General features: G+C 36.7%; 1 protein-coding gene across 2 annotated transcripts; it reads left to right on the forward strand.

The window, feature by feature from the left end:
• The first annotated feature begins 481 nt into the window (after positions 1–481).
• On the forward strand, positions 482–25733 carry LOC145831258 (adhesion G protein-coupled receptor L3-like). Of its 2 annotated transcripts, none has more exons than XM_082938432.1 (20): positions 482–734; positions 6424–6652; positions 7900–8018; positions 12264–12402; positions 13747–13915; positions 14667–14869; positions 16921–17083; positions 17212–17425; positions 18438–18533; positions 19251–19384; positions 19753–19864; positions 20576–20709; positions 21022–21500; positions 21600–21917; positions 22043–22348; positions 22495–22656; positions 22814–22988; positions 23116–23344; positions 23461–24203; positions 24397–25733. In XM_082938432.1, the coding sequence occupies exons 1-20, from the start codon at positions 554–556 to the stop codon at positions 25276–25278; spliced, it is 5187 nt and encodes a 1728-aa protein (XP_082794558.1). In that variant the 5' UTR covers positions 482–553; the 3' UTR covers positions 25279–25733. The 2 variants fall into 2 exon arrangements, with proteins under 2 accessions (XP_082794558.1, XP_082794559.1); XM_082938433.1 differs by having other exon boundaries at positions 23461–24212; positions 24397–24511.
• The last annotated feature ends 2249 nt before the right edge of the window (positions 25734–27982 follow it).

The following is a 27982-nucleotide window of genomic DNA, read 5'->3' on the forward strand; positions in this document are numbered from 1 at the left end:
TACAATAAAAAGTTCTTCAACAAGTTTTATAAAAAACCAAAAAAAATCTTAAAGTGACAAACTTTTTGTGTATGAGTTGCTTTTCAAAAGGTTAAGCAGTTTTGATGTTTACAAACACACACAAGTTGCTCAGCAATTTTCCTTCTTGTTTTAGTATGACAAGCAACATAAATTATTATTGCTGACAGATGTGAAACGTACACTTAGCTCCTTACTGCAACATGCTTTAGTCTTGCACTTATGTTGCTTTTGTTGACACCAATTCGTTTGTTTACTGTAAAGCAAACTACAATTTGTTCTTATTATACCTGGATGCCTTGTCACCACTGTAATGAGCACAGCCTAAATTTAATTTAAGTTAGATTGACCTCTCATAATTGGTGTGAGCTTACTTGGTGGTCATTTATTTTTTAATAAAGTGTTTTATGTAACAAACTTTACTTCAGCTTGTAACAGTAACATTTCTACATTTTACAGAGTGTTAAATAATGTTTTAAAGTATTCTAACTGTTCAAACAACTAACAAAAAATAACTTTCTTTGTATGAAGTTTAATGAGGAAAACACAGAACAGTTATATCAGTTTTGAAAAGCAAAGAGCAAGAGACAAATTGAAAAGTTTGTGCTTTATTAATGTGGAAACTATGAATTACAAAATGTTAACACACAAATGGTCAAAATCCAGCAGTTGGTTACCAAGCAACGTCATAATATTACTTCTACTACTTGTAAACTGTAAGTTTCTGTTATTATCTGAATAAAATAAGCATATTTTATTTAAATTGTTTAGAAATACTTTAAGTTAAGTGGTTTCATAACAATAACAATGAAGTTTATATATATGGTACTTTGAAATAATCTGTTTTTACAAACTTATGCAAAATTTCATTTTTAAAAGTTGCTTAATAAACTTTAATAGTAATTAAAGTTATGATAAATATTTTTTGATTATGTTATCAAAAAAGAAGCTAAGTTGTAGACATGCTAGCTTTAAAGTAAAGTAAAGTTTATGCCAAAAAACTCATTGTAAAATTTACAAAAAGTCAATAAAACATACTTTAGGCAGCAAGTGCTGGCAAAAGTTATTTTGTAAATATTTAATGCTCATATTTTTAATTTGAACTTTCATCTGCTTTCTGTCAAAACTTAAGTAACTATTACATTAATATAATTAAAAAAGCTCTCAACTTGTAAGGACTGAAACTAATTTGTCAAATAAAAATTTTGTTGCTTGATGTTTTTAATACTGTAAGTAGTATGAAGTTATTTTATTTATGAAATTGCCAATAGAGAATTATAGCTCTTTAAAATTATTTATTTTTTTGTTTCAAACAAAGAAAACTGCAAACAAAAACTGTTACATTATGAGCTACACTTTTTTTTTGCCACAGTTTATTTCTCAAAACAACTGTTAGTCACTGGCTTTCCAACCTGTGAAAACAGTTTAGCATTTACTTCTGCAGCTGAGAGGGTTGCGCTGCTAGTTTGTTTACGCTGTCAAATTTTCATAAACAAGCCAGTCGAATAAAATTAAAAAGCGTTTGTATGTTTACCCTTTCCGCCGAAAGTGTTTAAAGTTTATTTGAAAGTTCTTTTGTGAGTTTCAAACAAAAAAGTTTGCTTTTCGTTCAAAGCTCACTGATAGCGGTAAACTGTATGTTTATGAGAGTGCGATCTTGCTAATATTTTCACCTAAACTGTTGTACTTAGGTTAATGCGCTAATTGACATGTGAATTAATGCTTAATGCTAAAAACAGTGTCGTTAAAAGTTCAGTGCGGATTTGCAGGGGTAGCTGTCAATCCACATATTGTGTGTTGCTCTTTTGAAGATATTGTGGCTAATTGCTTTAATGGCAGTAAAAGTATTGCATTTCAGTTAGCTAGCTGTTAATAGTCTGTTCTGCATAATTGGATTACGCCTTTTGCAAGCGTTTTAAAACAGATTTTAATCAATTAAACTGGCTGTTTACATTTGCAGTTAAAATGTAAGTGTAACACAAAAATGAAAAGTTTAAATACCTGAAATTTTTAACATGACTTTTATTGCACACATGTGTTGTTTAAAAAGGAATAAGCGGTTAACCTAATCCATAGAAATGCCGGCGGATTAAATCGGCAGATAACAGCTTTTCAGGATTATAGCGTTAGCCTCTCTGAATTTATCGACGGCTTGTTTAATGACTAAAATTTCCGATGAATAATAAAAAAAAAAATTAACTGTATCTTAAAATTAGTTATTTATATTTCAAGTTAATGTTCGTTTTTTTATGTTTCAAAACGCTAACGAGACGAGAGACGGCTTGAAAACTTTCAATTAAACAAGAAGTGAGTAACAAAAGAATTTGGCCAAAGACAACACTCTGTTGTGTTTTGTCTCTTGCTTCTGTGTACTTTGTGTTCAAATGTCACGGATGAGGTGACACGAAACAATCTCCAGCTAACGAATACGCAGCGAGCTTTCCACTAACAAGCTCTAACCTTTACCGTTTTGGTCCCATGTCCGTGCAAAAGGTCAATTAACCGCTTACAAATTGTTTTATCCCGTCAGCTGTTCGAGCCGCTTGCAACTCGGTCTGTTTTAAGACGTTACACTAATTGGATGATGTTTTCCAGCGACAGACGACGTGGTGTCGAAAGGCGAGCGTTTGTTTCAACAAGCTCTTTCGCGTCGCTTAAACGTTGTTGCAATCAAAATACCGAGCAGCTCACGCTTCGCTTTCTAACCGGCGCACATAGCACCATTTTCAGCGATAAAATCTAATCTGGCAGTATCGCCCGCTCGCAGCTATTGTGGTGTGATCAATTGGTGCGCTTTTATCTTCTGCTACTGCTGTGTTAGGTGCACCAACGACAGTTTTCAGGGGAATTGCTGTTGCTGTTTGTTTTGTGAGAAAAACTCAGAGGCTTTTGAACAAGCAGCACAAATTTTGTCTGACCGCTCAAGCGCGAAGTCACGTGCCAGACTTTCCACCATACAAGCGTTAAGACAAGTCAGAACTTTTCTTTAGGAATGAACAAGCGCTAAAGCTCGGTGTACGAGCTTCGCCTTTTAGTTCAAAATCAATAAAAATGTTCAAAGATCTACCTGATATAAGTAGCAGCTCTTGCTAATTATTTATTTATGATTTGCTTGTTTCGCTACACCATTTAGTTTAAACTCATCATTTCAAGCAACCCTGTTTGCACCGTAAAAACTTTCAATGGCATAATTTACACGCTAGTGCGAGATTGTTGTTTTAGTAACTTTTAATTACACGCCTGCACAACTTGCGCCCTCAAACTCAGCATTTTACTTTCAAGCACACTGCAGCAAGAAGCTTGAGCATGTAAGGTGCTTACGCGAAACATTTCATAAGCATGTAGCTGTGTACCTTTTCAAACCATATGCTGTGAGAGCGACGGAATTAATTTTTTTTAGACAATGTTAACAAAACGCTGCGGCGCAAAAGCGACTTTTTGTCTAGTTGGAGCTTATCTGCGAGACTAAGAAGTAAAGCGGCATTAAAATTTAATGTACGGCAGCGTTGCTGCTGGGGTATTTCCACTCTGACAGAAGTTCACTGCCTGTCTGATGTTAAACAGTTTGATATCAAATAAAAATTATATTCAATGGAATTCGAGTAAGTTTAGAATTGGAGAACTTTTAATATTTTTGTAAAAAAATTTTTTTTAATGCATTTGTGGATGTTGGAAACGAACATTAACATTAGTTCACGCTTTAAAACATCTATTAGTTTCTTAAAACTCGTTATCAGAAATCGCATAAAGCTATACGAATCAATAGCTGGTGTATGTACGACGAAAGCAAAACAGATTTAATCAATTTTTGCGAGTTCAATAAAGCAAACCAAATTGGTTATAATGTTCTTTCTTATCTTCGCACAAAATTTCACAGTCACTGTTATATCGTTAGACAAAAATGATTTGATCTCTCTTTCAGCCGCACGACTTTTCATGACTGGTTGTTACACCGTAAAAGGTGGCATATGTTTTGCAGAAGTAATTAAAAAGTTGTAAACACGTCACAAGCTTTCATCTGACCCACTGTTTGTTTAGCACAGTGCGGTTAGTAACTTGCACATAAAAGTGATTTATCCATTGTGTTTGTACGAGCCGTTTTGTTTACTTTGCTCGCCCGCTCATCAAAGATGCTGCGCTTCAAGTACAAAAGGGAACATTGAAATTCTAGCAACATGTTTCTAACGACTTGTAGCTTTGCCCCGACGTCTAATTGGACGTGAAAAGATGACAAGACGCGACAAAACTTTCCCTGGCAAAAAATATTCAAAAGTTTTGAAATTCTTTTCATCGTGACTTTGCGTTGCGCCTCGAATTATGCGGCAGTGAAAATTTTGTCGACTCGATTTGTAATCGTTTCAATCGTCACGGTCCGTCGCGCACCGAAAGAGCAAGTTGCAAGGCAACGCAAAGGCTATCGCCCGTAGCCATTATTACGTCACAACCGTCGAAGTTTACACGAATGATGACAAGCTCGGTGTTCGGTGTTTTCACTGTGCAAGAGTGCTCGAAACTTGTAGTGGTTCGAGTGCGACTCTTTCCTTGTAAATGACCAACAACTGAGAGTGAGAAACACCTTTTATGGAATTTGATGATTTTCTCTTTTGGTTAGCATTACCTAATGTGCCAGACTGATTGTCAAGAGGCCAATTCCGCACATATTAGCTGATAAAACTTAATAAAAACAATTGGAAAGCACTTAAAAATGTTTCATACGCAAAATAAAATTTAGTTTGAACTGCTTAATGATTGCTCGTGCTAGCCGACGATCTGGTAATCTGACTTCTATTGCCAACTGCGTGAAAAGGCGATATTTCAAAGTTGGAGGTGGCATCAAGAGATAAACGGGGATTTGTTAACTTCACAGTTGCGAGATTGGTAATCCGATTAAGGCGATTATGAGCGCTGCAATTATGATTTAGTTGGAAGTCAGCAGTAGTAGCTCGTAGCACGGTCAATTTCATCTGCAGTGTGTGGGCCAGTTGCTTCAATTAACCGTTCATTTTTATCGTTTCCCATTTTGCTGATACTTTGACACATTAGAACAATTGTGTTTTTGTTTTTGCACTATTTGTGATTGTGTGTAAATAAATGATAACTGAATACTTAAATATAATGATATACATTACTACATTATTTATCTTATAAGCTACTAAAAATAAAAATAAAGGTACATGACGCATCTTTTTCAAACAAAATAACCTTGTAAATACTGCTACGACATTACAAATTTATTAAGCCGTGTTTGTTTTGCTTAGCAGTAACACAAAACGAACTTTTTTAATCAATGAGACATAAAAATGTTTTTGTGCTTTTTTCGCTACATGATATAATTCAATTAATTTAAATATTTTTTAAAGGACGAAAAACAGCAAATTCTCAAATTAAGATAAATTAACAGCGAAAATTATTCAGGGAAACAGCAAAGTAAATAGCTGAACTTTTTATGAGCTACATAATGCCTTTGCGAAAGACTATCAATCTGTGCTGACTTTTAATTAATAGCAAAAGCTTGCGGTTTTGCCTTGCAGATAAATAGAATGTTTTTCAAAAAATGATTAAAGCGCGCATTTCTTTATTTTCATATTTTTTCATACAACTACCATGCTTAATTATATTAGCGTAGCACCTAATGTTTAGACCATATGAGTGCAGAGAAAATAATAGAGGCTTTCAATTTATTACTCTTAAGGCAAACATTTTAACATGCCAACAGTGTATGATGGATTGAGCAATGAAACTTGAAGGAGTTGATTATTTACGCAATTATTCAGATTATTTTGTGTTTCTTATCTTTGCATCTCCTGCTGGGGTTTAACAAATGCTTGTAATCTACTTTGGAACTTCAATTTAAATGTAATTTCTTCATTAAAAGTTAAAGTTGACATCATATATATTTTTGTAAAATTTCACAAACCATATAAATATTTTTTAAGATCTCACAATTAAATTCACAGTTTTTGAATTAGTATTATAGGCTATTTACGAAGCAGAGTAATTTACAGCCCGTAAATGTTTTTAATAAATGAATAATTCATGCAAGCTGCTGATACCCACTTAATAATTCACCGCACTCAACAAAACTGGCAAGCACCAGCTTTTAGATTTTTGTTCCAACAAAGTAGTTGTTTGGGTCAGCGTTCTCAACTTGTTTTCACATTGATTTAAAAGGTCATCAAAATCCCTCTCCTTCGCCATTGAGAGTGTAGCTTACAACAAGTTTTAACGTTACAACATTGTTTTGGGCATGAAACGTTCTGTTGAACTTTAAAACAAGTATATGCAACGTTAAGTCGAAAAAAAGAGTGTTGCGTAACTTTAATTGGTATTTGTCGTTAATTTTTAAGGTTTAATACAAACAAAATTAAAATTTAAAAATAATAATTGTTTTATAACTATAAACAGCCCAAACAGCATCAGCCTACAGCCAGCAAAAGTACTACTGTGACCAGTCCGAAGTTCTGATAGACTGCCAGACGTACAGACCCAACCACCGCTTGTCAATTTCAAGGGCAGAATACGGAGGATCCCAACTCAGTTGTAACAAATTGTCACACAACCAAGGAATTAGTGGACTGAGAGACATGAGCTGTTCGCTGCCGTCTGACAAGGTCCTTCATAAAGTGAAAGCAATGTGAGTTTGTGAAGTTATTTTAAATACTTGAAAAAATGTATTTTTAGACACAATGAACTTTATAACTACTTTTATCGTTTTTAGCGGAAAAGATCCTTTTTAATTTAAGTAAAAATACCTCGGCAGTAGAAACATGAAAGCGCTTAGTTTGACATGTCAAAAAAAAGTGCGTAAATGCAAAGTAAACTGCCCATTCAATTGCGTTAGTTGAGAAATTACTCTTGCACAAACGCCCAAAATTTATATCTCTTGTTTCGCTCAAACTTTCGATGGCAGTTTTTTCAGAAAAAACACAAGTCGTTTACATGCCGCTAAAGTAAAACCAGCAAACCACTCTCAATTAAGCCGATCTGCGCAGATTGCTTGTATTATCCAAACTTCAACGCTCAAAGTCACATAGCAAAGGGGAGATTGTGTACACAGCAGTATGTAGTTTTTGTGTTTCACAGCACACGGATTTTAAAGAAAAGTTTTCTAGAACGGCGCTTTAGTAGATTACAGTTTTATACTCTTTGTTTTCGATACTCGCGCTAGTACTCCGTCTCATTTACCCGCTGTTGTGTTTGTTTGTCCACGGCGCAAATCGGTGTTGTGATAGATCGAAAGCAGCGGGGGGATAAAGATAGAGGGTATTTGCGAGGAACCTAAATATAAATAAATATGTGTATATGTGTTGTGATCGAGAGTGCGTGTCCCAAACAGGTTTATCGTGTTTCGACTGCAAACAACAGGCAGCGGAGTTCGTGACGATTCAGAGCGGATTTGCATGAGAACATGCCTCTTAGAACCTCGCTCTCTTGTTTAATAATCTCCGTTTTCAGCAGTCGCTTTTTGCGTTTTTTAGCCTTTTCGCGTAGTATATCAAAATCGCGCTGTTACTGCTGAAAAATATTTCTTAATAATCTCGCTATCAAACTAGCGACGACTGATCTGCAGATAAGAGCAGAGGCGAGACATTAATGTTATTAAATTTTCGCATGCCATCAGCGCGCGGCTTGGCTGCGAGCGATTTTACTTATTCGGCATCCTACTTTTTTTTGAGCAGTAGCTTTTCTGCTGAATTTTTCTCAAAATTTACTAGCACCTCTGTTTAACGACTTATTAACTTTATTGAACACACAAATTGCCGTTTAAGCGCCGAGGTTATCCGTGTTTAGATGTTATCTGTGTTTACGCGAGAGTTGTAACTTGGTGTTTTGATAACACGGCCACACATGGCTCGTATTTATTTGTACAACTTGCTGCAGGTGCGACGGCAACGCTTACTGCAAGTTCGAGGTGTCGGGCTCCCTGTTCGAAGACGGAAACGCTTGCTTCAACACGGAAGGAAAGTTCCTCAACCTCGTGTACGAGTGCAAGCCCCTGGGTGAGTTGTTTTAAACTTTTTGATATTTATTTTTCACAATGCTACAACAAAGAGCTAAAGCTTGCGTGTGATAGCCAATTATAAAGCTTTAACCCTTGAGCGGCAATTTGATAAAACAGCCAACTTCTGACGACTGCTTACATTCTGGTGATTATGACGTCACATGCGCGGTAGAAGTCCATTTAGGTGTTGGGTTACGCGAGATTACGGCTTGTTATGGCGCATGTGCCAAGTTTATTATATTTTTCACCTCTATCTGAGTGTGTGAGCGAGAATTGGTCAAATTAGAAACACGACACCGCGCAAAGGTGCATCAGACGCCCATTTGCCACCGTAGAGCAGGTTGAAGTCGACGGCAAATTTCGCTGATTACCACGTCATAATGGCTGCGACCGGCGGCAACTTATGCGACGCTTTGATATGGAGACTTTGGTAGAAGTTTAGTCAAGTTTTTCTTTTTATACAAAAATTCGTTTTGAGTGCGCTTTCAAACGCAGACTTTTCCTTTCAAGGCTGAGCGGGCTGTGGGATTGTGTGCTTTTGCTACAATAACACTGAACGAGTATAAAAACATGCGCATAGTTTTGTGCTTCTTAAAAGTTATTTTTGTACAAGCTCTGAGACTCACCTTTTGTAAATTTTCTGTTTAGTTGTAATTTGGTTGTAATTTTTGGGGTTAAAAGTAACTTGTTTTTAATGATTCTAGTAAAGTATTTTTAAAAATTTTTCATTAGAAAAAAAATACAAAAAAAGTTCATTTCTAAAAAAAATAGTATTTAATTAAGCTTATAGATATACAAAAAAAAATATTTTAAGAGTAATAAAATACCGTTTAAAGGTATAAGTTTTATAACATTTATAACAAAATTGAGTTGTTTCTTTAAGTTATATAAGTAAACTGAACTTTTTTACTGCAAAAATAGTTTTATACTCCTTACGTTTTTAAAGCATCAAAGTCATACAACTTTATCATTATTTGTTTATAATAAAGTTTTATCTCTTTAATGTATAAAATGTCAAGCTTGTTTAACCTTAGGTTAATTCAGTGCACATTAAAAAGATACTTTTTCCTCTCAGAAATATGTTCAATTGAATAATGCTAATTGAGTTATGAGATTCGCCAAATTCACAAATTATTTTCACTGGTCTACTTCACAGCTGTCCAGGTCATTTCCTTCTTTGTTACGTCATAATAACATAAATTTGTTTCCTTTCTCATGTTACAATTGCCTTTTTGAGTGGCAGTGTCTTTTTCAAAAGATAAATTATATTTCAGTATACTTTTAAAGTAAATATCTATTTGTAAATGTTTTTTTCAAATCGCGACTCTCGTATAAGACGTATCTGTTTTTTACTACTTTCTTTGATGTCTACTTTTTATGTGGTTAAAATACCTTTTCATTATTTTTTAGGCTTTTCTAGCACAGTTAAAGTTTTTAGGTTGTCTACTTAAGATCATGAGTGGCTTACTCATAAATGACGTGTATAACTGTAGCACAGCTTCTAGTTATAAGTTGAATTACTGTGCTTAAAGTTTATACAACAACAATAGTCAAAACAATGCACTAATAAAAGCAGCATTACCTAAAACCTGTTTGAACATTTTAATTAAAGATTTTGTTTTAACGGTAATTTGGTATAAAGAACGTTCGTTGCTAATTATAGATTCTTTTTCGCAGTCTATTGTCCAACTAAATCTCGGATTACTGAAAGCCTAATTCAAAGCAAAGAAGAGACTCACTGTAGAGACCCATACACAAAGTTAAATTGTCTGCGCGACTTAACCCGATCGTTTGCTTAAAGCAACGAGCTCGAAACGAAAAGTTTAATCTTTCCATTGTGACGTCATAATTCGAAGCATTGAAGCGCTGACGTTGAATTTCGACATTGCGACATCAAAGAACGATGGGCCGCGGTGCTGTGTGTCGGTCCGTCTAAATGACATTGTTGCCGGGTGCACTTTTTCATCGTTGTTTTGTTTTTACAAATGCCGTTTGCGCACCTGAAGAAAATAGTTTGTGTAGCATTGTCACAAACACTTACACGTGTTTGCCCTGTTGCCTGCCACGATGCTATCTGCTGGCATGATAAAGCTAAGCGGATAATTGTCACCGTTGTTTCAATGCTTATGCGCGAAAGATAGCGATCTAATCAGTTTAACAAATTTTTTATTATTCTGTTAATATAGACTTAGTAAGTTTTAGCTTCTTTCAATTAAATACGTACAAAATTAAGAGGTTTTTATTTATATTTTTTGTGTTTGCAAAGACTTGACTGACCTTCAGTTTTCCTAATAGTTGAGATAGGTTTATACCATTAAAGTTTTTGAAATGCTGTTGTTTTTATACGTTTTTATTTTGATTTGTTACCACAAATAAAGCCAGCGTCAATTCACCTATTTGTAAAAAAATAATACTTTGTTACCAAAACTTCAAAACCACCATCAACGTGTAGTTATTAGCACAGAAATAAAAAGGCAGCTGTATTTACGAACGTAACAGATCTCTCAGGTAGCCGACAAAAAACGATGTATCGCTGTTGACACCGGTTGAACGGCAACAACGCATGCACAACTTAACTTATTGATTTGTTTCCAATTCAATCGCGTCAATCAAAATCGTCCGTCATCACTGTAGTACCTTTCCGTGTCAAAGCATTCTACTTGGTGTCACTGAAACGCGTAAAACAAGAGATTTTAAAGCTGATACCGCTGCTGTACGGTTGCAAACATGCTTCTTTCCTCGTTAATATGCGCGGCAGGCTGTCTGTTATTGGCGCTGACACAATATGGTGCAGTTTTGTCGCGTTTGTTTGTTGAAGTGACCTCCGTGCGCGCCATATGCGTCCCGGACGAGCTTACCTGCGCCCGCGTGCTTCGCCAGTCGCGAGCCGATCTGTCCGGACGTGAACTCGACTCACCTGTCCTACATCTGGCGTGGCACGTCTCACGTGGGCCGAGATGACCTTCGCTTTCCCTTTCAAGTTGTCAGAAGCGGCGCAACCTGCGCTAATACAGCCAATTTATTTTGATTTTGATCGAAATCTTGCTGTTTGTCCACTTAAAAGTTTACAGCGACGTCGCAATCAACACCGGCCGGCGATTAAAAGCTTGTAACGCGCAAATTGGCAATTAAATAAGTTTAGTCTAATATTTGCTGGTAATAAGTGTAGACGCCTCTTTTTTGGTTTTAGTTTTATTTTGTTTTCTGTTTTCAAAGCATGAGAAAGTTTTCAGTCGCAAAGTTGTAAAAACACACACTCGAGCTTTTCCTGCTTTTAAGCTTTATGACTCTCGAAGCACATTATACAATTTGAAATTTTGCTCAATTCCTTTAAAGTTTCATCATGCATTGTTATTAATTTTTACTGTCGCTTTAACTGCCTTTTGAAGAAGCTTTTAGTTTTAAAACTTTTGAAAGCATAATTGTTTCTAAACTGTTTTTTACTACTTGAAACTTCATGTTAGTCGCTTCAGGGGAAAACGGCAACGTATTTACAAGTCTGTGTTTTTATACGTGTATCATAAAATTTCCTCTCATTCTTAAAATACAAAAACAAACTATTTACAATTAGACCAGTTGCTGTTTCGGTTACTGCTGGTTTTGATTAAAAAAATTAAAGTTTTTGCTTTATTATTACTGGAGGCAAAACACAGTGTGATTTTGTTGGCTTTGTGAGCGCACAATGAGAAGAAAGATCACAGGCTCAACAACGCATACACAAAATAATGCTCAAGTACATTATGAGTAATAAGAAGGCAGAATAAGAAGGACATCGAGGTCCGTGGAGTGGTGCTTAACGGCAGCGTTTAATACAGCCCTCGTTTAACGGCTAAATCTTGAAAAGCTTAAATTTGTGTTTTGAATTAGTTTTTGTTTTGAAAAACACGAACGAGCTACCATTTTTAAACGATTTTTTTGGAAATTAATTTTACTCTAAGCGCACCTGCTTTCAAAGGAGATTAGTTTGTACTTTTGTAAAGTTTTGAGCAGATTTACTAGCTGGGTTTACATAGATTGTAAAACAAATGTTTATGTTTAGTGTTTGTAAAATGCGACCAAGTTAAGTTAAAATTTGTAACAAACTGTTTTTTGAAAAAATAGCATGCATGTATATTATCTGTATTAAAAACTTATAACTACATATTGACTTTTTTTTAGACCAAAAAATTATTTTTCTGAAATTGCTACTGATAAGTTTTATCTGTTTAAAAATATTTTTATTTAAACTTTTATGTTTCAACAGAGCCATGTAACGAAGGAATCCGTTCCATTGATAAACTAGACACTTTTCTTGTTGTTGACCGAGACAATAACAGAATACACAACCCAGGCATGTGGATGAAAGACCCCGAAGTCGATAATAACGAAATGAAAGACACCAAGTAAGCAAAAAATAAACTAATTAAAAATAAAGACTAAAGTTAAATAAATTTTCAAATAATCACTAGTTTTGTTTAACTTGAATCAAGCAAAAAAAATATTTTTGAAAAAACAAAAAAACTTTTTTCTTTATGTTTGTTGTTGATTATTTTGCTTACATCTCTGTTAACTGCTGCCAATACACTTTAAAAGTTAAGCGAAACAACCGATTTTGCTCGCCTATTTCATTAAAATAGCATTAAATTCGAAAAACTAGCAAGTCCTTAAAGACCCTGAAACCGCATTTCGTTGCAGTGAGATTTTATCTTTTCGTTTTTGTTTTGCTGAAGCGCAACGTGTTGTTGTGTTATGAAACGGCTTCCCGGCTGCTTTGCACCCAAACAACTTGCATCCCCACCGCATGTGTTTTGCACTGCTAATCCCGAATAAGTTAATGGCAGGTCACGTCTTTTGCAATAGCGCCTGGACGAGTTTTAATTAGATTTTTTTGTTGTCTCTCTTTCGCGCAGAGATTATCCACTTAGCACCTTGCTCGCAGTGTGGTGGTGTGTCAAACTGGAAGAAACTTGTGTTTCGGTGTCTGGATGAACATTGAAAACTCTTGTAACCTGACGTTAATACTTTTATTAAAATAAGGGGAGTTTCTAGCGCTTTGCTAGTTTAAAGTTGAAACAAGTGAAACTGTGAAAGTAGAAGTTTTGACACATGCTAGCGTGTAATGCTTTGTTTTATGCTTTCAAAACTGTCGCGACAGTCTTAAAACATATATATGTATTTTTCAAGTTAAACTTTTTCAAAGTATAAGCTACTGAAGATCAAGGGTATATTGAACTTTGAAACGTGAATGACATCTTTATTTAAAGTTGTTGGCGGTTGAAACAACATATGACTCTTTAGCATTGTCTTATTGAATTTCGGAACTTAAAATAAGCTAGAATGATTGACAAGTAGCGTATTTAGTTAAGCATTTTAAATAATTCATTAATATTTAATCTAAAAATTGCCTACCTGTGAAGAAAGTAGTCATTTCCGTATGCTTGTTCTATGCTGTTCTGAAAATTGATTATTCGCCAGTTATGAATTCACTATAAGCGACTAATTGATGTAAGGCTTTATGAAATAATAATTTCAATACCCTTAAGCGGCAAGAATATTGCATTAAATTTGAAAAAATGCGACTCTTTTAGTAACTTTGGCCAAATAACCTCTTATAGACTGGCATCATTAATTGACATTAATAACTGCACGCTTATAAAGCTTTTGGTTAAATTTAGATAAAATTTACCAGCTTTTAATTTAATCAATAGTTCGTCGAAAAGTAAGTTTCAATATTAAAAATTTCACAGCTACATTTACTTTCTGCAATACAACAACGGCCTGGAGAACTTGTGGGTTTACGACAACATTCACGATTTGACGACGGGCGAAGTGACGACATTTCAAAACATCCCCACAAGTCCCGGCCCCGACGGAACCGGAATGGTCGTCATCGGGAATGATCTCTACTACAACAAGGTTCGTTTGTTGGTTTTTTAAAATGTGTGATTTCAACTAGTGTGCAAAATACCTGCTTCAAAAAATTGATTTGTTTGAGTTACAATTCGGTACATCACAGTACTAATTTAAAATTTAACTAAAACAACTTCTCGTTGACCAAAATGCGCAGAGCATTCGGCTTGTTGCATTATAAAATTGAAATAAAAGTTTACGGATGACTTTCTGAGGGGGATCTCATCACAGCGGGTCACGTATTTCGCGTGAAATCAGGGTTGGGCATCCTTCATGTGGATTATGACACTGCGTTTATTAATCACTGCAACTTTAAGCACTTTTTGAGCTAACTCGTCTTTACCTGGCTAATTTATCGCGCACGCAAACTATGTGCAAAAAGTAATTATTAGCTCACAGAGCGGCCGTGCACAGTTTGTATCTTTATGAAAACATCTAGTGCTTAATGTGCCAGATAATCAAGCTTTAATTTGCAGCATGTACTTGAAGATTTTTTCTAATTTTAACAGGGCTAATTTTCGCATAATTCGCCGACGCGACAAGTTTTTAAAAGCTAATTATTTGGGTAAAATTGTTTATCTACAAAGTTGACAATATGAAATTTATAAACGATTTCACAGTAGTTAGTGTTATTATGATAGCATCTGTATAAACTGGCACACAATTTTTGGTAATAAGTTTATTATTATAATTTTTTTAACATATGAATATTTTTATTGCATATAAGCGTTAAATGACTAAATTTTTAATTCAACAGAAACGCACGAGAACAATCTCCAGGTTCAGGTTAGGGGGCGACCCTAACAACGGAGTGTCTAGGGATCTTTTCAAGGCGAACTACGGGAACACGAGCCCCTACTACCCCATGGTCAGCACCGACATCGACTTCAACGTGGACGAGACCGGTCTGTGGGTCATTTACGCCACCGAGGAAAACAACGGGAATATTGTTTTGAGCAAGTGAGTTAATACCGTGAACTGAAAAAAAATATTGCAGAAAATGTTTGACTGAATTAAAAGGCTTTTTTTTTTAGTTATATAGAGAAAGTAAATAATTGTTAATGAGTTTGTCGTACAATATAAATGTTTAAAAAACTAAAATTTGATATTTGATAAAAAGTTTATAATTAGTGTGTGAAAAACTACAAAAAAAGCTTGAAAATTTTGAAAATATAGTTAAGACTGAAAGTATTTAGCCGCGGCTTTTCAAACAAAAAAATTGTCAAAATCAAAGAAAAGTTCACGCTTTATGTAGTAAGAAGCGTAGGTAACAAATTTCCAATTTCTTTTATTTAGTTTTTTCGCTTGACATTTCACTGCTATATATGACTAATGCAAGAGGATTGTTTTGCCTGAAAAACTTTTAACGCACACATTTCGGCTAATAAAACTTATAAACTTTCCACTTCAAGGCTTTGTTTGTTGCAACTTTGACAGGTAGAAGAGTCGCTTTCCCACAAGCAACTGCAAATTAAATTCGAAAATTCATCGCTTTTGTCTTTTGTCGAATGCACAGAGCGTTCGCAAAGCAGCTCGCTCGACACCAAACTTGAATTAAATTAATTGAGCAGCAGCTTTTGTGTATTTAGTTGTGTGTACAAGCGTTTTCAGTTGAGAGCTGCCCCAGCCTTTTTAAAATGTTAAACAGTTTTGATAGCAGTCGTAATCTCGTGTTGACAAAACATTTTCGGCTTTTATCTTATCGAGCAACGTGAAAAAGTTGAAGTGCTTTGCTGATAAAGATGTTTGGTATGAAAATGCGACTTAATTTTATGAGATACACTGCTACCGTAAACTAACTTGTTTGTGCGAAAACACGACTTCAATTATTACGCAATGTATACTTTTTCTGTTATTTTCCTACCTTGTCTTTTGCTTTTTACAAAAAAGCAATTTCAAAAAAATACTTTGTAAAAAAATAATCTGCGAAGAAAAACAAACCGTAAAAACAAACAAAAAATACACTGTTTAAAAGCTTTTATCTGTTTCGAGACGTTACAAGTACATATGTCTCTGTTCGGGTGTTAAACAAACACTATTATTTGTTGTTTTTAACATTAAAACCCAAGACAAAGTTTAACTTCAGTTTTCTTAGCAGCAAAACTTTTATTGAGTAATAGTAAAAGTTTTCGATACAAACCCGTTAAACTCTGTATGAATTGTTTTCTACTGCAAAAGTGGATATTTTAAACAACAACATCAAAATAAACAAAGAGCGTTTGTAGAGAAAAGTAAAACAGGGGCATACTAAAAAATTAAATTCATGGTTGTTAGGAGCTCCGATCAAAGATAATGTGATATTTTGATTTGTTTGTTTGATTATAAAATATGTAGGATACTGAATTTTATACGCTTAATGTTTGGCACCAAACTCTGAAGTCGCTTGTATGTTTTCCAAAAGCGAAAATATTTTTCTGAAGAGAGCACCATGCCGCTGAAGCAATTACGTCAATAAACATCGAGGATTCAGTTTCAGGACGCTTGCGATAAAGTTTCGCACAAGCTGAAACGGTTTGAATAGTTTCAAGACTTTCTAGAAAAAAAAAATTGGCAGCCTTGTACACACTATGATCAATAATCGAGTTTAATCGAGTTTTAATTGCAATCACTCTTGTAATGTCTTATCAGAAAAACGCTCTAAATTGATTTGGCTACCGCACCACGTCACAGAACATGCCACTGACGTTTGCTTGGCACATCCGCTGAAAATGATTCTATACCGGGCTTGTCCAATCGAATTATCGCAGCGCTTATCTATCAGCGATCCTTTCTATTGATTATTTGTGTGTGTTTGCGCGCGAATCGAACAAAACTGCAAGGATTTTGAGGTTTTAATTTAGCACGGCTCCTTGAGTTTGTTTTCGTCTGGAAAGTGAAACGAGTTTAAATTTGAAAAACTTCATTCAAACAGACAGCTGTTCACAACTGAGTGCTGCAGACTTTTTGGGCGACACTTAAAAGTGCTTGAGACTTTGGCTTTTCCCGTTTCTAAACTTTCCCGTTTTTTTCAGGATTGACAGGAACGACCTGAGCATCGAGGAGTCGCACAACACTCCTTACGACAAGATGGCAGCTCTGAACGCGTTCATGGCCTGCGGGGTCATGTATGTGGTGAATGGGACTTCCCTGAAAATCGACTACATGTACAACACCACCACTTCGCAAGGAAAAAGGGTGAGTTTTAGATATACATACACATTTTTAGATATTTTTTTGTGTTTAGTGTTTTATTTATTTTCAATAAAATGTTTGTCTCAAGGTGTTAAGTAAATAAATTATTTACTATCACATGCTACAAACAGGTGAACATCGACGTTCCTGGTGTTTTAAACACGACAACGTCCATCAAGTACAGCTACTACAACCACCAGTTGTACGTGTTTGAAAGCAACGGCTACGCCACCCTCTACCAAGTCAACTACAACCACAACGAAGACGACACACCAACCATAACAACCAGCACTCAAGCGAAACCCGATCCGACCCGAAACCCAATAAAAACATCCACTAAACTTGGTTAGTTATACTAAAAACTTTCAAAGTAAAAACATAATGCGTAATCCATGGAATAACCTTATATTTTTGAGCACAAGCGCTAATTTAAACAAAGTTTGCTTTAAAAGTTCAAATTCGAGTAAAAGCCTTCTCAAATGTGTTGTTTCACAACAATCGCCAGAGCAAACACGGCAGGTCGACCAATTCGCTCTCCATCATTCTACAAACCGTTTGTTCCTCAAGTGCCCGCGACCCTTCCTCCCTAATTCACGGCAAACAAAGCAGGGTATTATGACGTCACAATTAGCCGCTGATTAGCCATCGCACTCGAGTGTATTCTTGTCGCGCCGTTCTTTTTTATGTTTTCCTAATGCTCGCTCTCTCAGCTGTGTTGCCGACCCGCACACGGGCCAGCCACCCCAGTTTTCGGAAAAATCCTTGAAAACTTGGCAGTTTTGTCGACTTTTCGCCAAAATGCGTATTGGCGGTACTTGAGAAACGAGCGGTAATTTTTCAAGTTTAAAAGCGCTTTTGTGTGCTTTTTGACATGAAATAAAAAAACGTTGTGCGAAAAGTTTGACTTTTTATACATGTTAAGCGAAAACTTTAGGTGAACTTAGTCCCATGAGATTGATGCTACGGAAATGTATAGATTTTTATAAAATGTTAAATAAAGTTTTTGTTTATAGTTTAAGCTTAATCCCCCCTGAACAAAAAAACATACGAGTTTAAACATTTTTAAAATATACTTTGTTCTTTGTTTTTTTGTGATAAAAAAGGACTTTAAACTAATATTGCAGGATGTGCTTAAAACGCTGTCTTAATTTGAATTTAATACCTGTCTATTTTATTACAGTAAGTTATTAAAGTTAATTGCCGCGTTTTGGCTAGGCTTGAAATAAAAAAAAATTGAAAATTGTTAAAAATAGTTATATATATAAAACATAAAAACACTCTTTACTTAATAACTTACATTACATTTTTTTATTTTTGAAATTGGCTTAACAACTTAATATAATTTATTTACTTATAGATATTGAACATCCTTTGTATTGCAAACCTGTGAGCTCACAAGGATTTGAATGGGAGAGAGTTGAGACCGGCCAGTCTGCGACGGTTGCTTGTCCAGGTAAAAAATTGAAGAATTGTAAATTTATTAAAAAAAAAAACAACAGTACAGCTTTTATGCACTTGAACTGTAATTGAAATAAAAAAAGTAATGTTTACCAAAAATATAGCTCTAATGTAATAAAACATCATTTTTGTATAAATCAGTACTTTGTACTAATTACCAAAATCATAACGTTTTGTAGCACAAAGCTAATCAAACGCTTTCGAACCCAAACCGCTTTAAAAAACGATTGTTGTTAGAAACAAAAACAAAAGGAGCAAACTAGCGAGCCGATAACCGGCATTGAATAATTAATACGGGCGGCGTCAAAATCAAGCAAAAGTGGTGAGTGATTCGTGCTGTGCACATGTCGCAAATCCGTCATTTGCACTACTTCCACCGAGGGTGGCTGAAAAATAATAGCTCTTCGATGAAACATTTAGCACTCAACGCATCAATTAAAGACTGGTGGCACGCGCCATAATCTAGTATTTAAATGCTGTGGCTTTGTTTCATTTTGCGAGTGGCCGTGCCAAAATTTTAGCTGCATAAGTGATGGCTTGATGTAAAAATGTTTCTGACCTTTTAAAAGCAGCTTTATACTCGTTTTGCACAGAGTAACGGTTTTGCATACTAAAAAACATTAATAGTTTGTTCCATAACTCTCTCTTTCTGTAAGCTGTATGTAAATGGATTTGATTAACATTAATTAATTGAATTCAATGTAATTTACAGGGTCTGACAACGGAGTAACAGGTCACGCCACATGGAAATGCGTGGCAGTTGACACTGAAACAGCCGCGTTCTCACCAGAAGGTGCCAACTTCGAGCATTGCACCAGCGACTGGCTCGTACGACTTTCAAGCGAAGTAAGTGAAATTTCACAATGATAACTGAGACAAATAAAGTTGCTTTGAGAAATATCACTGTGTAGCATGTATGCAACAAAGCGCGTATAACATGTCACAACGTCTAATTGAATCAAGCTGCGCTCAATTTTCTCAATTCAAACTTTTCTATGTAGAAGTTTTTGAACACGGAGAGGCGTGCAATGTGATCATGTCTCGCGTAATTGCATTAATTTCGGCCCGCGAATGCATCTTTAGCTTTTATGGCAAAGTGAATTTCTCAGGGATTTTGTTTGTTTTATGAACAGCGTTTTTATCTTATTTGTTACTGCTTTGCGTTTTTCTTTGGGTTTTATATTTAGCATATGCAATTCAAGTTTTGTTTTTAGGTGACTCAAGAATCAGTAGTTGATAAAAGTAGAGATTTAGAAAGGCAACTGCAAACTAAGAAACTGATCTTGAGACCTTGGGACGTAGTAGCTACAATCGACTTGTTAAATGGTAAGTTTCTGGCTTTTTACTGTTAAGTAAACCTACATTGTTTCTTTTTTTATGTTTAGCTAATCGTTTTTCGTTTTACAAGAAATTAAAAAGAAAAAATGCTGTTGCTCAAGATTGTGCAACACTTAATTGTGTTTTGTTCAAAGTAAATGTCGCTGAAAATGTCTCAAATTTATTTGTTAAAAAAAAACGTATTATAATAGATAAAATTCTAAATGCCGGTGCTTTGACATTTGACTCTAGAGCAATAAAATAATTCTGCGATATGCAACAACAGTTTGACATTTGACCAAAAATAGTGCGATTTAAATCGAAAAATATAAATTAAAAGTATAAACTATCAGTGAAGTAACAACGTTCCCAAGAGAGCAGACAGCATTAATGCTGAAGAAAGCTTTTCAGCTGACCACTGGCTTTTTAGCTGACCTTCGCGTACGCGCGGTATTCATGACAAAAATCAATAAAAATGTAACAAAATTATCACGGAAACACTGTTTCATGTGCTTCTTGATGCGCACGCGAGTCGGAAAAAGTTGAGAAGATCGATATTTTGCACGCTCGAGTGGGTTTGCGAGATGCTGCCGGGAGATAAGACGAAGCACAGAATAAATTTGCATCTCAGTCTAAAGCATACAATAAATACTGTAAAAACTTAAACAAATTTATATTACTTTAGAATTAAGTTTAAAAAACTGTTATTTTTTTGTACAGAAATTCTCGATGCCACCGAAGACAAGAAGCTTCTGACTGCGAACGCGATAGCTGACAACTTCGTCAAGATCGCAGACGTGCTCCTAGACGAGAACTTGGAAGACAAGTGGGATCAGTTGAATGTGCGCGCAAAGGTGAGGTTTCGTTGTAAATGTTTCAATCACACATTTGTGCGCAGCTACTTTCTTTATGCTGTCGTGATTGATAATGATCGCGCATGTTACTCATGCCACGGTGACATATTGGCAGGCGGCCATTTCAGTGGCCTCGAAGTGGCACATGTGTCACTGTTAAGTTTTCAAGTGTTTGCTGTTGTCGATTGTTTTTATTTTAATTTATGTAACTCTTATTAGAGCTTTGAAACTTATTTGAACTTAAAGTTTAAGATTAACATTTTTATTTGAAAAAATAATAAACTTTTTAAAATAATTTTCCTTATGTTCTAGAGAGAGCAAGCCAGCCGAATAATCGAAGTCATGGATCGCATCGGCCGCCTCCTCTTCTCCGACATCAGCCCGGGAGTGAACACCCTGCCCTACAGGTCCACCTTCCTGTCCACCCATGTCAAGCTCGAGATGAAAACTCAAAAGCAGCTCGAATTAAACGAGGCGGAGTTCCGTCCCAACGTTCACACCCACGTTAATTTCCAGTCTTCGGACCACAGGGGTCAGCTGACGGGCTTGCTGATGGTGGCCTTTCACAAGCGATTGGGCAAGTACATGGCAGACGAGCGTTCCATGGGGTCCCAGTCAAAGTTCCCAGTCGATTCGGAGCTGATCAGCGTCTCCAGCATCTCTTCATCTACGGATGATAAATCAAAGTCAAACGAGAAGGTTACGATTAAATTCGGCGGAGAACTGTTCAGCAAGGTGAACCTTGAGCAATCTTGCGCTTTCTGGAACGTCACTTCAGTTGAAAACACAAGGTTTGTCTTGGTTATTTAAAAAAAAAAACCAGAAAAAAAATCTTACTGTGATTAAAATTGTGTTTATTTAATAAATTCAATAATTCATTTTTTTAACAGAACCCTAAACGGAATATGGTCACCAAAAGGGTGCGCCACGGAGAAGCATCAAGACGGCAGCGTGACGTGTACTTGCGACCACGCCACCGCCTTCGCTGTTCTCACGTCCAACGACGGGGAGTTCCCGCTGTCGTGGCAACAGAAAATGAGCACCGTAGACCCAACTCCGGGATTTCCCCCGACCTCGGACGGCCAAACAGAAACAGATGAGGTTGAAGTAGAAGAAGTTCAGTTTGAGGGTTTGTCGATTATCAGAGTGGGTTTGGTGTTTTCAATACTGATCCAAATGGTTGTTCTCGTCACCCTACTATTTTACAGGTTTATACAATAGTATTTTTGCAAAAAAAAAATAAAAAGTGTGATAACTTGCTAGTATTAAAACCTTTAATCCAATTTTTTCGACCAAAAACACTTAGGTTAATTAACTCTTTGAAAACTAACAGCCACAAACTGGATTCCAACACGATCCACAAAAACATCGTCGTCTGTTCGCTCGTCACCGGCATTTTGTTCGCGTTTTTCGTCAACCAGACTTCAAACAACCAGTGGTGCTCCATGGTCAGTGTCCTGCTCCACATTGGCATTTTGTCTTCGGCCTGCTGGTCCACTCTGTCCTGCTACCACCTCATGTCGGACCAGGGCGAGAACAAGCGGTACAAAACGTACTACTTTGTCGGCTACGGTGCCCCCGTTTTGTGCGTGGTCATAACAGCAGCCATCGACAAGAGCGTTTATGATGGAAAGAAGATGTAAGTGTTTTGTTTCCTATTCTTAAAGTATTATAATTTAATGCATAAAAATTAAACGTGACAAATACTTTTAAACTTCTCTTACGGTAAACGTGATACAATAATTGCATTATACTCATTTACATTAACTAACATTAACGCTACAGGTGTTGGGTCGACCCTGGTACAAGCTCAATTTACGGAGTTGTTGTACCGTTGCTGGTGGCCGTGGTCATTTCTGTTTGTTGCGTTGTGGTCGTTTTGAAAAACTTGAAGTCTCCCATGTCTTCTGCGAGGACTGCTCTCACGCACAAGCGTAAATCAATCAGGTTAGAACATTAAGTTTGTTGTTGCAATTAATAGGTCTTTTGATAAAATGTTTTTTTTTTACAAAATGTGTGTTTAAGGTAGACATATAAAAAACTAACAAATGTGAAAATTACCTGATATATTCTGTCATGATAAACGAAAAAACTTTGTCTTTAGAAAAATGACCCAGCAAACCTGCTTCATATACGCATTGATGGCAGCGAAGTGGAGCTCATTGATACCTTGGATGTCGACCAACAGCAGCCAGATTGTGACCGCCTGGCTCTTCTGCATATTCACCATCATCTACTCGCTCGCCTGCCTGGTCTGCTTCTGCATACTCGATGAAAAAGTTTGTTTGAAATTCTAAATTTTTTTAATTGTTCACACAGCTTCATATTGAATTTGATAAAAAAAAAAAAAAGAAAGTTAAACTCAGTTGCTTATTGTAACAAAATTTAACTTTATTTTTTCTTCAGGTCAGAAGCAAATGCTGCAAATGGCTGCACAACATCAAAAAAGACCAGGACTTTAACCGCAGGCACCACCACCACCCTGTGGGACCGGACGGAAGGCGGAGACCGTTCGGAGCTACCGACAGTCAGATCAACCCGAACAGCGGCTACCCGCTCCACGCCGTGAGAACGACAATGCAATCAAACACGTCGAACGGGTATCCGGTAAACGCTAGCAGCGAATCGCCTACCGGTGAGTATTGTTGGAAAAACTTTGATATTAGTCTCTTTTTGTCTGTTTCGATTGTTTTTTTCTAACTTAAAAAAATTATTAGATTTACTTGAAAACTGACCAAATATTTTTTTTAGATTACCGACAGCCCTTGTCGTCTACTTCCACCCACGTGGCTCCGAGGACGCACTACGGCGACGAGATCACGCGGCCGCTCATGCAGCTTGCCCCTTCTAGCTGCTCGTCCCTCCAGCACTGCGACCTCATCGCCAGTTGCCACGGCATCCACGGCTCCACCGCGGCCCCCTGCTGCCACGGCAACTGCCAGCGCGGCCTCGAGGGCAAGTTTCACCAGCAGCAGAGGTACTCGACCAACAACGCGAACAGCTGGAACAACTACGTGCAGAGCGGACCGATCGGGCACCGCACCACCATCGCCACCAGCAGCGGCGGGAAGCAGGTCCAAGTCACCCTGCCCTCGCCGAGCTGCAGCCACTGCCGCGCGAACGACATGCAGGGTGGTTCCCCTCACTACTACGAGCAGCCGCGCAACCCCACTTCCACGGTCCCCATGTGCTCGTACCAGCCGAAGATCGCCTCCCCGACCAGCACCGTGACCAGCGTCCACCCGTACGACCACCTGCACCAGCAGGACAGGTTCGCGCCCCAGCCGAGGCAGCAGAGGTGCAGGTGCGGGCCGTTGCATATGCAAAGTGCCAGCCCGCCGCACTCGACCTGTTCCACCATGACGTCGTCGAAGCCGGGGCACTTGTACGAGACCCTCGGACCCTTCAGGTCCAATGACGAGACTTCGCCCGTTCAGCATCAGCCCGTGGACGACTCGGTCGGTCTGGACTTTCACCAGCAAGTCAGACGACAGGTGCTTTAGGTTCTAATTTTGTGTGTTTTTGCGTACATTAGTTTTGTATGATAATTTTGTTTTAAACAAATATATTTCATAAAAGCAATAAAATTAAACAAATAAAGTGTTGCTCAATTCTTTTAACGTTTTTTAAATTTTTTTCTTGTTTCTTTTTACACAGGAGTTTTAAACTCAACCTCGTTGTTTACAGTCGCTGCAATACCAGAGTGCCAATTACCGGCCGGAACGCCAGAACATCGACTGTGACGTCATAACCAGGCACCCCTCGTCCCGCTTCCACTACTCCCAACACCGCACTCTGCCCGAGGACTCGCGCCACCCCATACTGGAAGAAGACCAGCTGCTGATGCGGGGCGACCCCCACAGGCACCACCCCTCTCGCGTCATGACGACCAGCTTCGGCCATGACAACCTCATGTCGCAGCACGCGTCCCGCGACGTTCTGCTGGCCGCCGGCCCATCCTTCCACGGGCACCATCTGGGCGGCGGGGTGCGCCACGGAAACAAGTACGGCCAGCATCACCATGGAAACCACGTCCACCACCAGCAGCAGGGATCAGGTCGCAGCTCGGACCCGCTTTCGACCGACCAGGGCTACGACACCGACTCTTGCCAGCAGCTTCAGTTCGGTCGACACGCGGCGACGTCGTCTTCCAATCAGCAGCGGCGCAAGGAGAACGTCATTACGACGTCATCGGCCAACTCGTCGCGCACCACCGAAGACGACGAGTCGTCGGAGAACGACCTAGAAGTGGAGAAGATAAACCGCCACAACGAAGCGCTGCTGTCGCCCGCCGACTCCGAGTCAATGATCGAGACATCGAGGGGCGGCAGGCTGAGCGGCACGGACACAGTGACGTCGTGGGCCGCCGTGAAGCCGCCCAAGTCCAGCTCGCACCACCACTTTGAGGGAAACCACCACCAGGCGCACCAGAGGCACTCGCAGCACTTCTCACAGGGGGGAAGTTCCCAGCTTCCGAGCTCCTACACCCTCCCCGAGACGTCCGAGTCGGCCACCAAGGCGAAGATCGACCTGAGGGCGGGCGGAGTGAACATGATCACTAACCTGTGATTGTGACGTCATAATGAATTTTAAAAACTTGCACATCGCATTCCAAATTTCTCCTTTTTTGATTTCATTAAAAGGCCAATTTTTTCCTTGACTTTTGAATTTGAACAAAAATATTTACTACTTAATATGAAAATTTTCAACATATTCTACAGTTTATGTATATACATGACTTTTCTACACTTTTACTATACTTCAGTCGCGTATTTACTTAGAATTAAAAACTTAACGTTTTTACTTGATTTAAAACAATTTTCTAGTACTTTCTGCTTGTTTGTTAGCCTTTTTACAAATTAAAACAATTTTTTCTAAGTTGTGTTAAAAACTGTGCTCAGGTAGCAACTCAAGGCACAAAACAAATCATCTTTTATTGGCTACTTTTTGTGCTTTTTAGTTTTAATTTCAAGTTTTTGACAAACTTTAAGTTTACCCGTCTAGTAATCATGATTTTTATTTTTATGGTGTAAGTTATTATTTTTCAAATTTTGTTTCTCCTTAGCGAAATTTTTTATATAATTTACACTTTTATACTTTCGTTTTGTTTTAAAAACAATTGAAAAAAAATTGACAAAAAACTTGAGTGGTTAATCTTATGTTATGTAGTTTTTACTTGACAAGACAAGATTCATTTATTTTGTGTGAGCAAAAAAAGCTGAGAAAATCTATTGATTTTGTTAAAAATTGCTTATGCATTTACAAAAAGTCAGTGCTACTAACTGCGTTTTTTTAATTTAAAAGAAAAATTAAGTACAAAAACTTTTGTGAATTAAGCTCTCTCTTAAAATAACTTAGTAATTCATATATATTTCCACATTGTCAGAAATTTAAACAAAACACTTATGAAAAGTCTAAGAGTACTTTATTAAAAAAATATAGTTTCATAAATTACATTTATCAACCATGAATGTTTGAAGCCAATTGACATTTTATTTTAAGCTTTTTAAAGCGCTCTGTATTGATTTTTAACCTTCTGATAAGTCGAAAAATGAACCAGTTTTGTAAACTAATCATTCTTTTTAACTTTAAATGCGTCATGTTTTGATTAGAGGTAGTATAAGTTCATAAAGTTTTAGTTAAGTAAAACAAGCAACTAATGATCTTTTAATATAAATAGTTCTAGCTATATTAAATGCTAAAATCTTAAAATTTTAAAGAAAATTTTTGCATAGTAAGATTTATTACTTTTTTATAAGTTTGTAAACATTTTCTTTATTAGTTTTAATTCTTTTTTTATTGCACTATAATTGCATAATTAACTTTATGAGGTGATATTAAGATTAATTTCAGGGTTAACTTTAAAATTACTTTATAACAACAACTTTACTTTTTCCACAAAGAAAATCATACATTATATTGAATCAAGTTGCAAAATTTAGTTTAAAAACCCAAAATTGTTAAACAAGTTTAGCCTAAAGTTTTTCTACTGTTTAAACATAAAATTATATACACATATAAGTTGTTTGTTGTAGAACTCATAGTAATGAATTTATGAAATTGTAAACCTCAGAGCTACAGTAAGTAATTATTATGGTGAGGCATGTAAAATTTTAAGTTCTACATGATCTCGTTGTTTACCTAAAATACTACTTAAGTTTAAGTTTATTTTAGTTGCTGATATGTCTTTATTAGGCTTTTGTAGAAGTAAAAACAATTTTTATTTTCTCCGTCTGATTAACTAGTCGGTATTTAATGTTTATGCAAACACGTAAAAGTTAACTTTCGAAATAGTTTAGGTAGAGAGCTACTTTTACAAACAATTAATTTAGTTACAAAATAAACTAAAACGATATTAACCAGCTAAAGTACAAATTAAAACTCGTAATGCAAAAGTAACAGTAATAACGCGAATACAAAATAATTAGTTTTTATTTTTCATTTAAGAGAACAAAAAATCAATTTAAAAATTGTGAATATAAACTTGAAACTACTGTTTAGCTCTTGTAAAGTAATGAACTAGCTTTATAATCTTTTAACAAAATTAATTAGACACATAATGCAATTAATCACGTGTAGATTTTGTTTATTTTATCTTGGTTGTAGTTAAAGTTCAAACTTAAATGTCAAACTATAAAAATTTTAGTTATTTTTACATAAAAAAAGCGCTAAGGTCGATTTACTTTTTCTAAACTGTTTTCTTATAAATATATTTTTGGCACAAACTTCAATCAAAGCTATATTAAAAACATATTACTAGCTACATTACACTTACTTTAACTGATTTAATATAATTTCAAAAACACTTAAGAAAACTTTAAACTGTTTACTACACTTTTAAGAAAAATCACAAGCGCTTGCCAAATACCTCTCAGTAGCTAATCGTTTTCAGCTCTAATATGTTTTTATTCACAATAACTTAGCACCGAAAAACAAACACCCTTGATATAAAGCGCAAATAATAACTATTTGTTTTCGGTAAAGCGCGCATAGCAAAAACAAAGTGTTGGCAGGAGATTAATGCTAAAAGCAGCGCGACGCAGGCGACCAGATCGAAACGAAAACAACAGATTTGCTCTTCGGGGTCACGCGCCCCTTCAGCCCCCTCAGAAGACGAATATCCGCCGATGCTATCTGTTTTATTACCGGCAACAGATTGAGGAGATTACCATGGAAAAGTCTTCGATCTGTAAAACCGTCGGAGCGCGCCGCACCCCAATGTTTGAGAAGTAAAGCGTTTTTGCCGAGAAAAACATTTTTGTTATTGTTTTGG

This window comes from Thalia democratica, chromosome 3 (assembly GCF_965202585.1).
Source record: "Thalia democratica chromosome 3, ktThaDemo2.hap1.1, whole genome shotgun sequence".
Lineage (NCBI taxonomy): Eukaryota > Metazoa > Chordata > Thaliacea > Salpida > Salpidae > Thalia > Thalia democratica.

Bases quoted from the DNA above. Each gene is read 5' to 3' on its own strand.
- LOC145831258 (XM_082938432.1), top strand. From the start codon at position 554: ATGAGGAAAACACAGAACAGTTATATCAGTTTTGAAAAGCAAAGAGCA. The intron at 6,653-7,899 runs GTGAGTTTGTGA...AACTTGCTGCAG, and splicing joins CTTCATAAAGTGAAAGCAAT to GTGCGACGGCAACGCTTACT. The intron at 21,501-21,599 runs GTTTGTCTTGGT...TTTTTTTAACAG, and splicing joins ACTTCAGTTGAAAACACAAG to AACCCTAAACGGAATATGGT.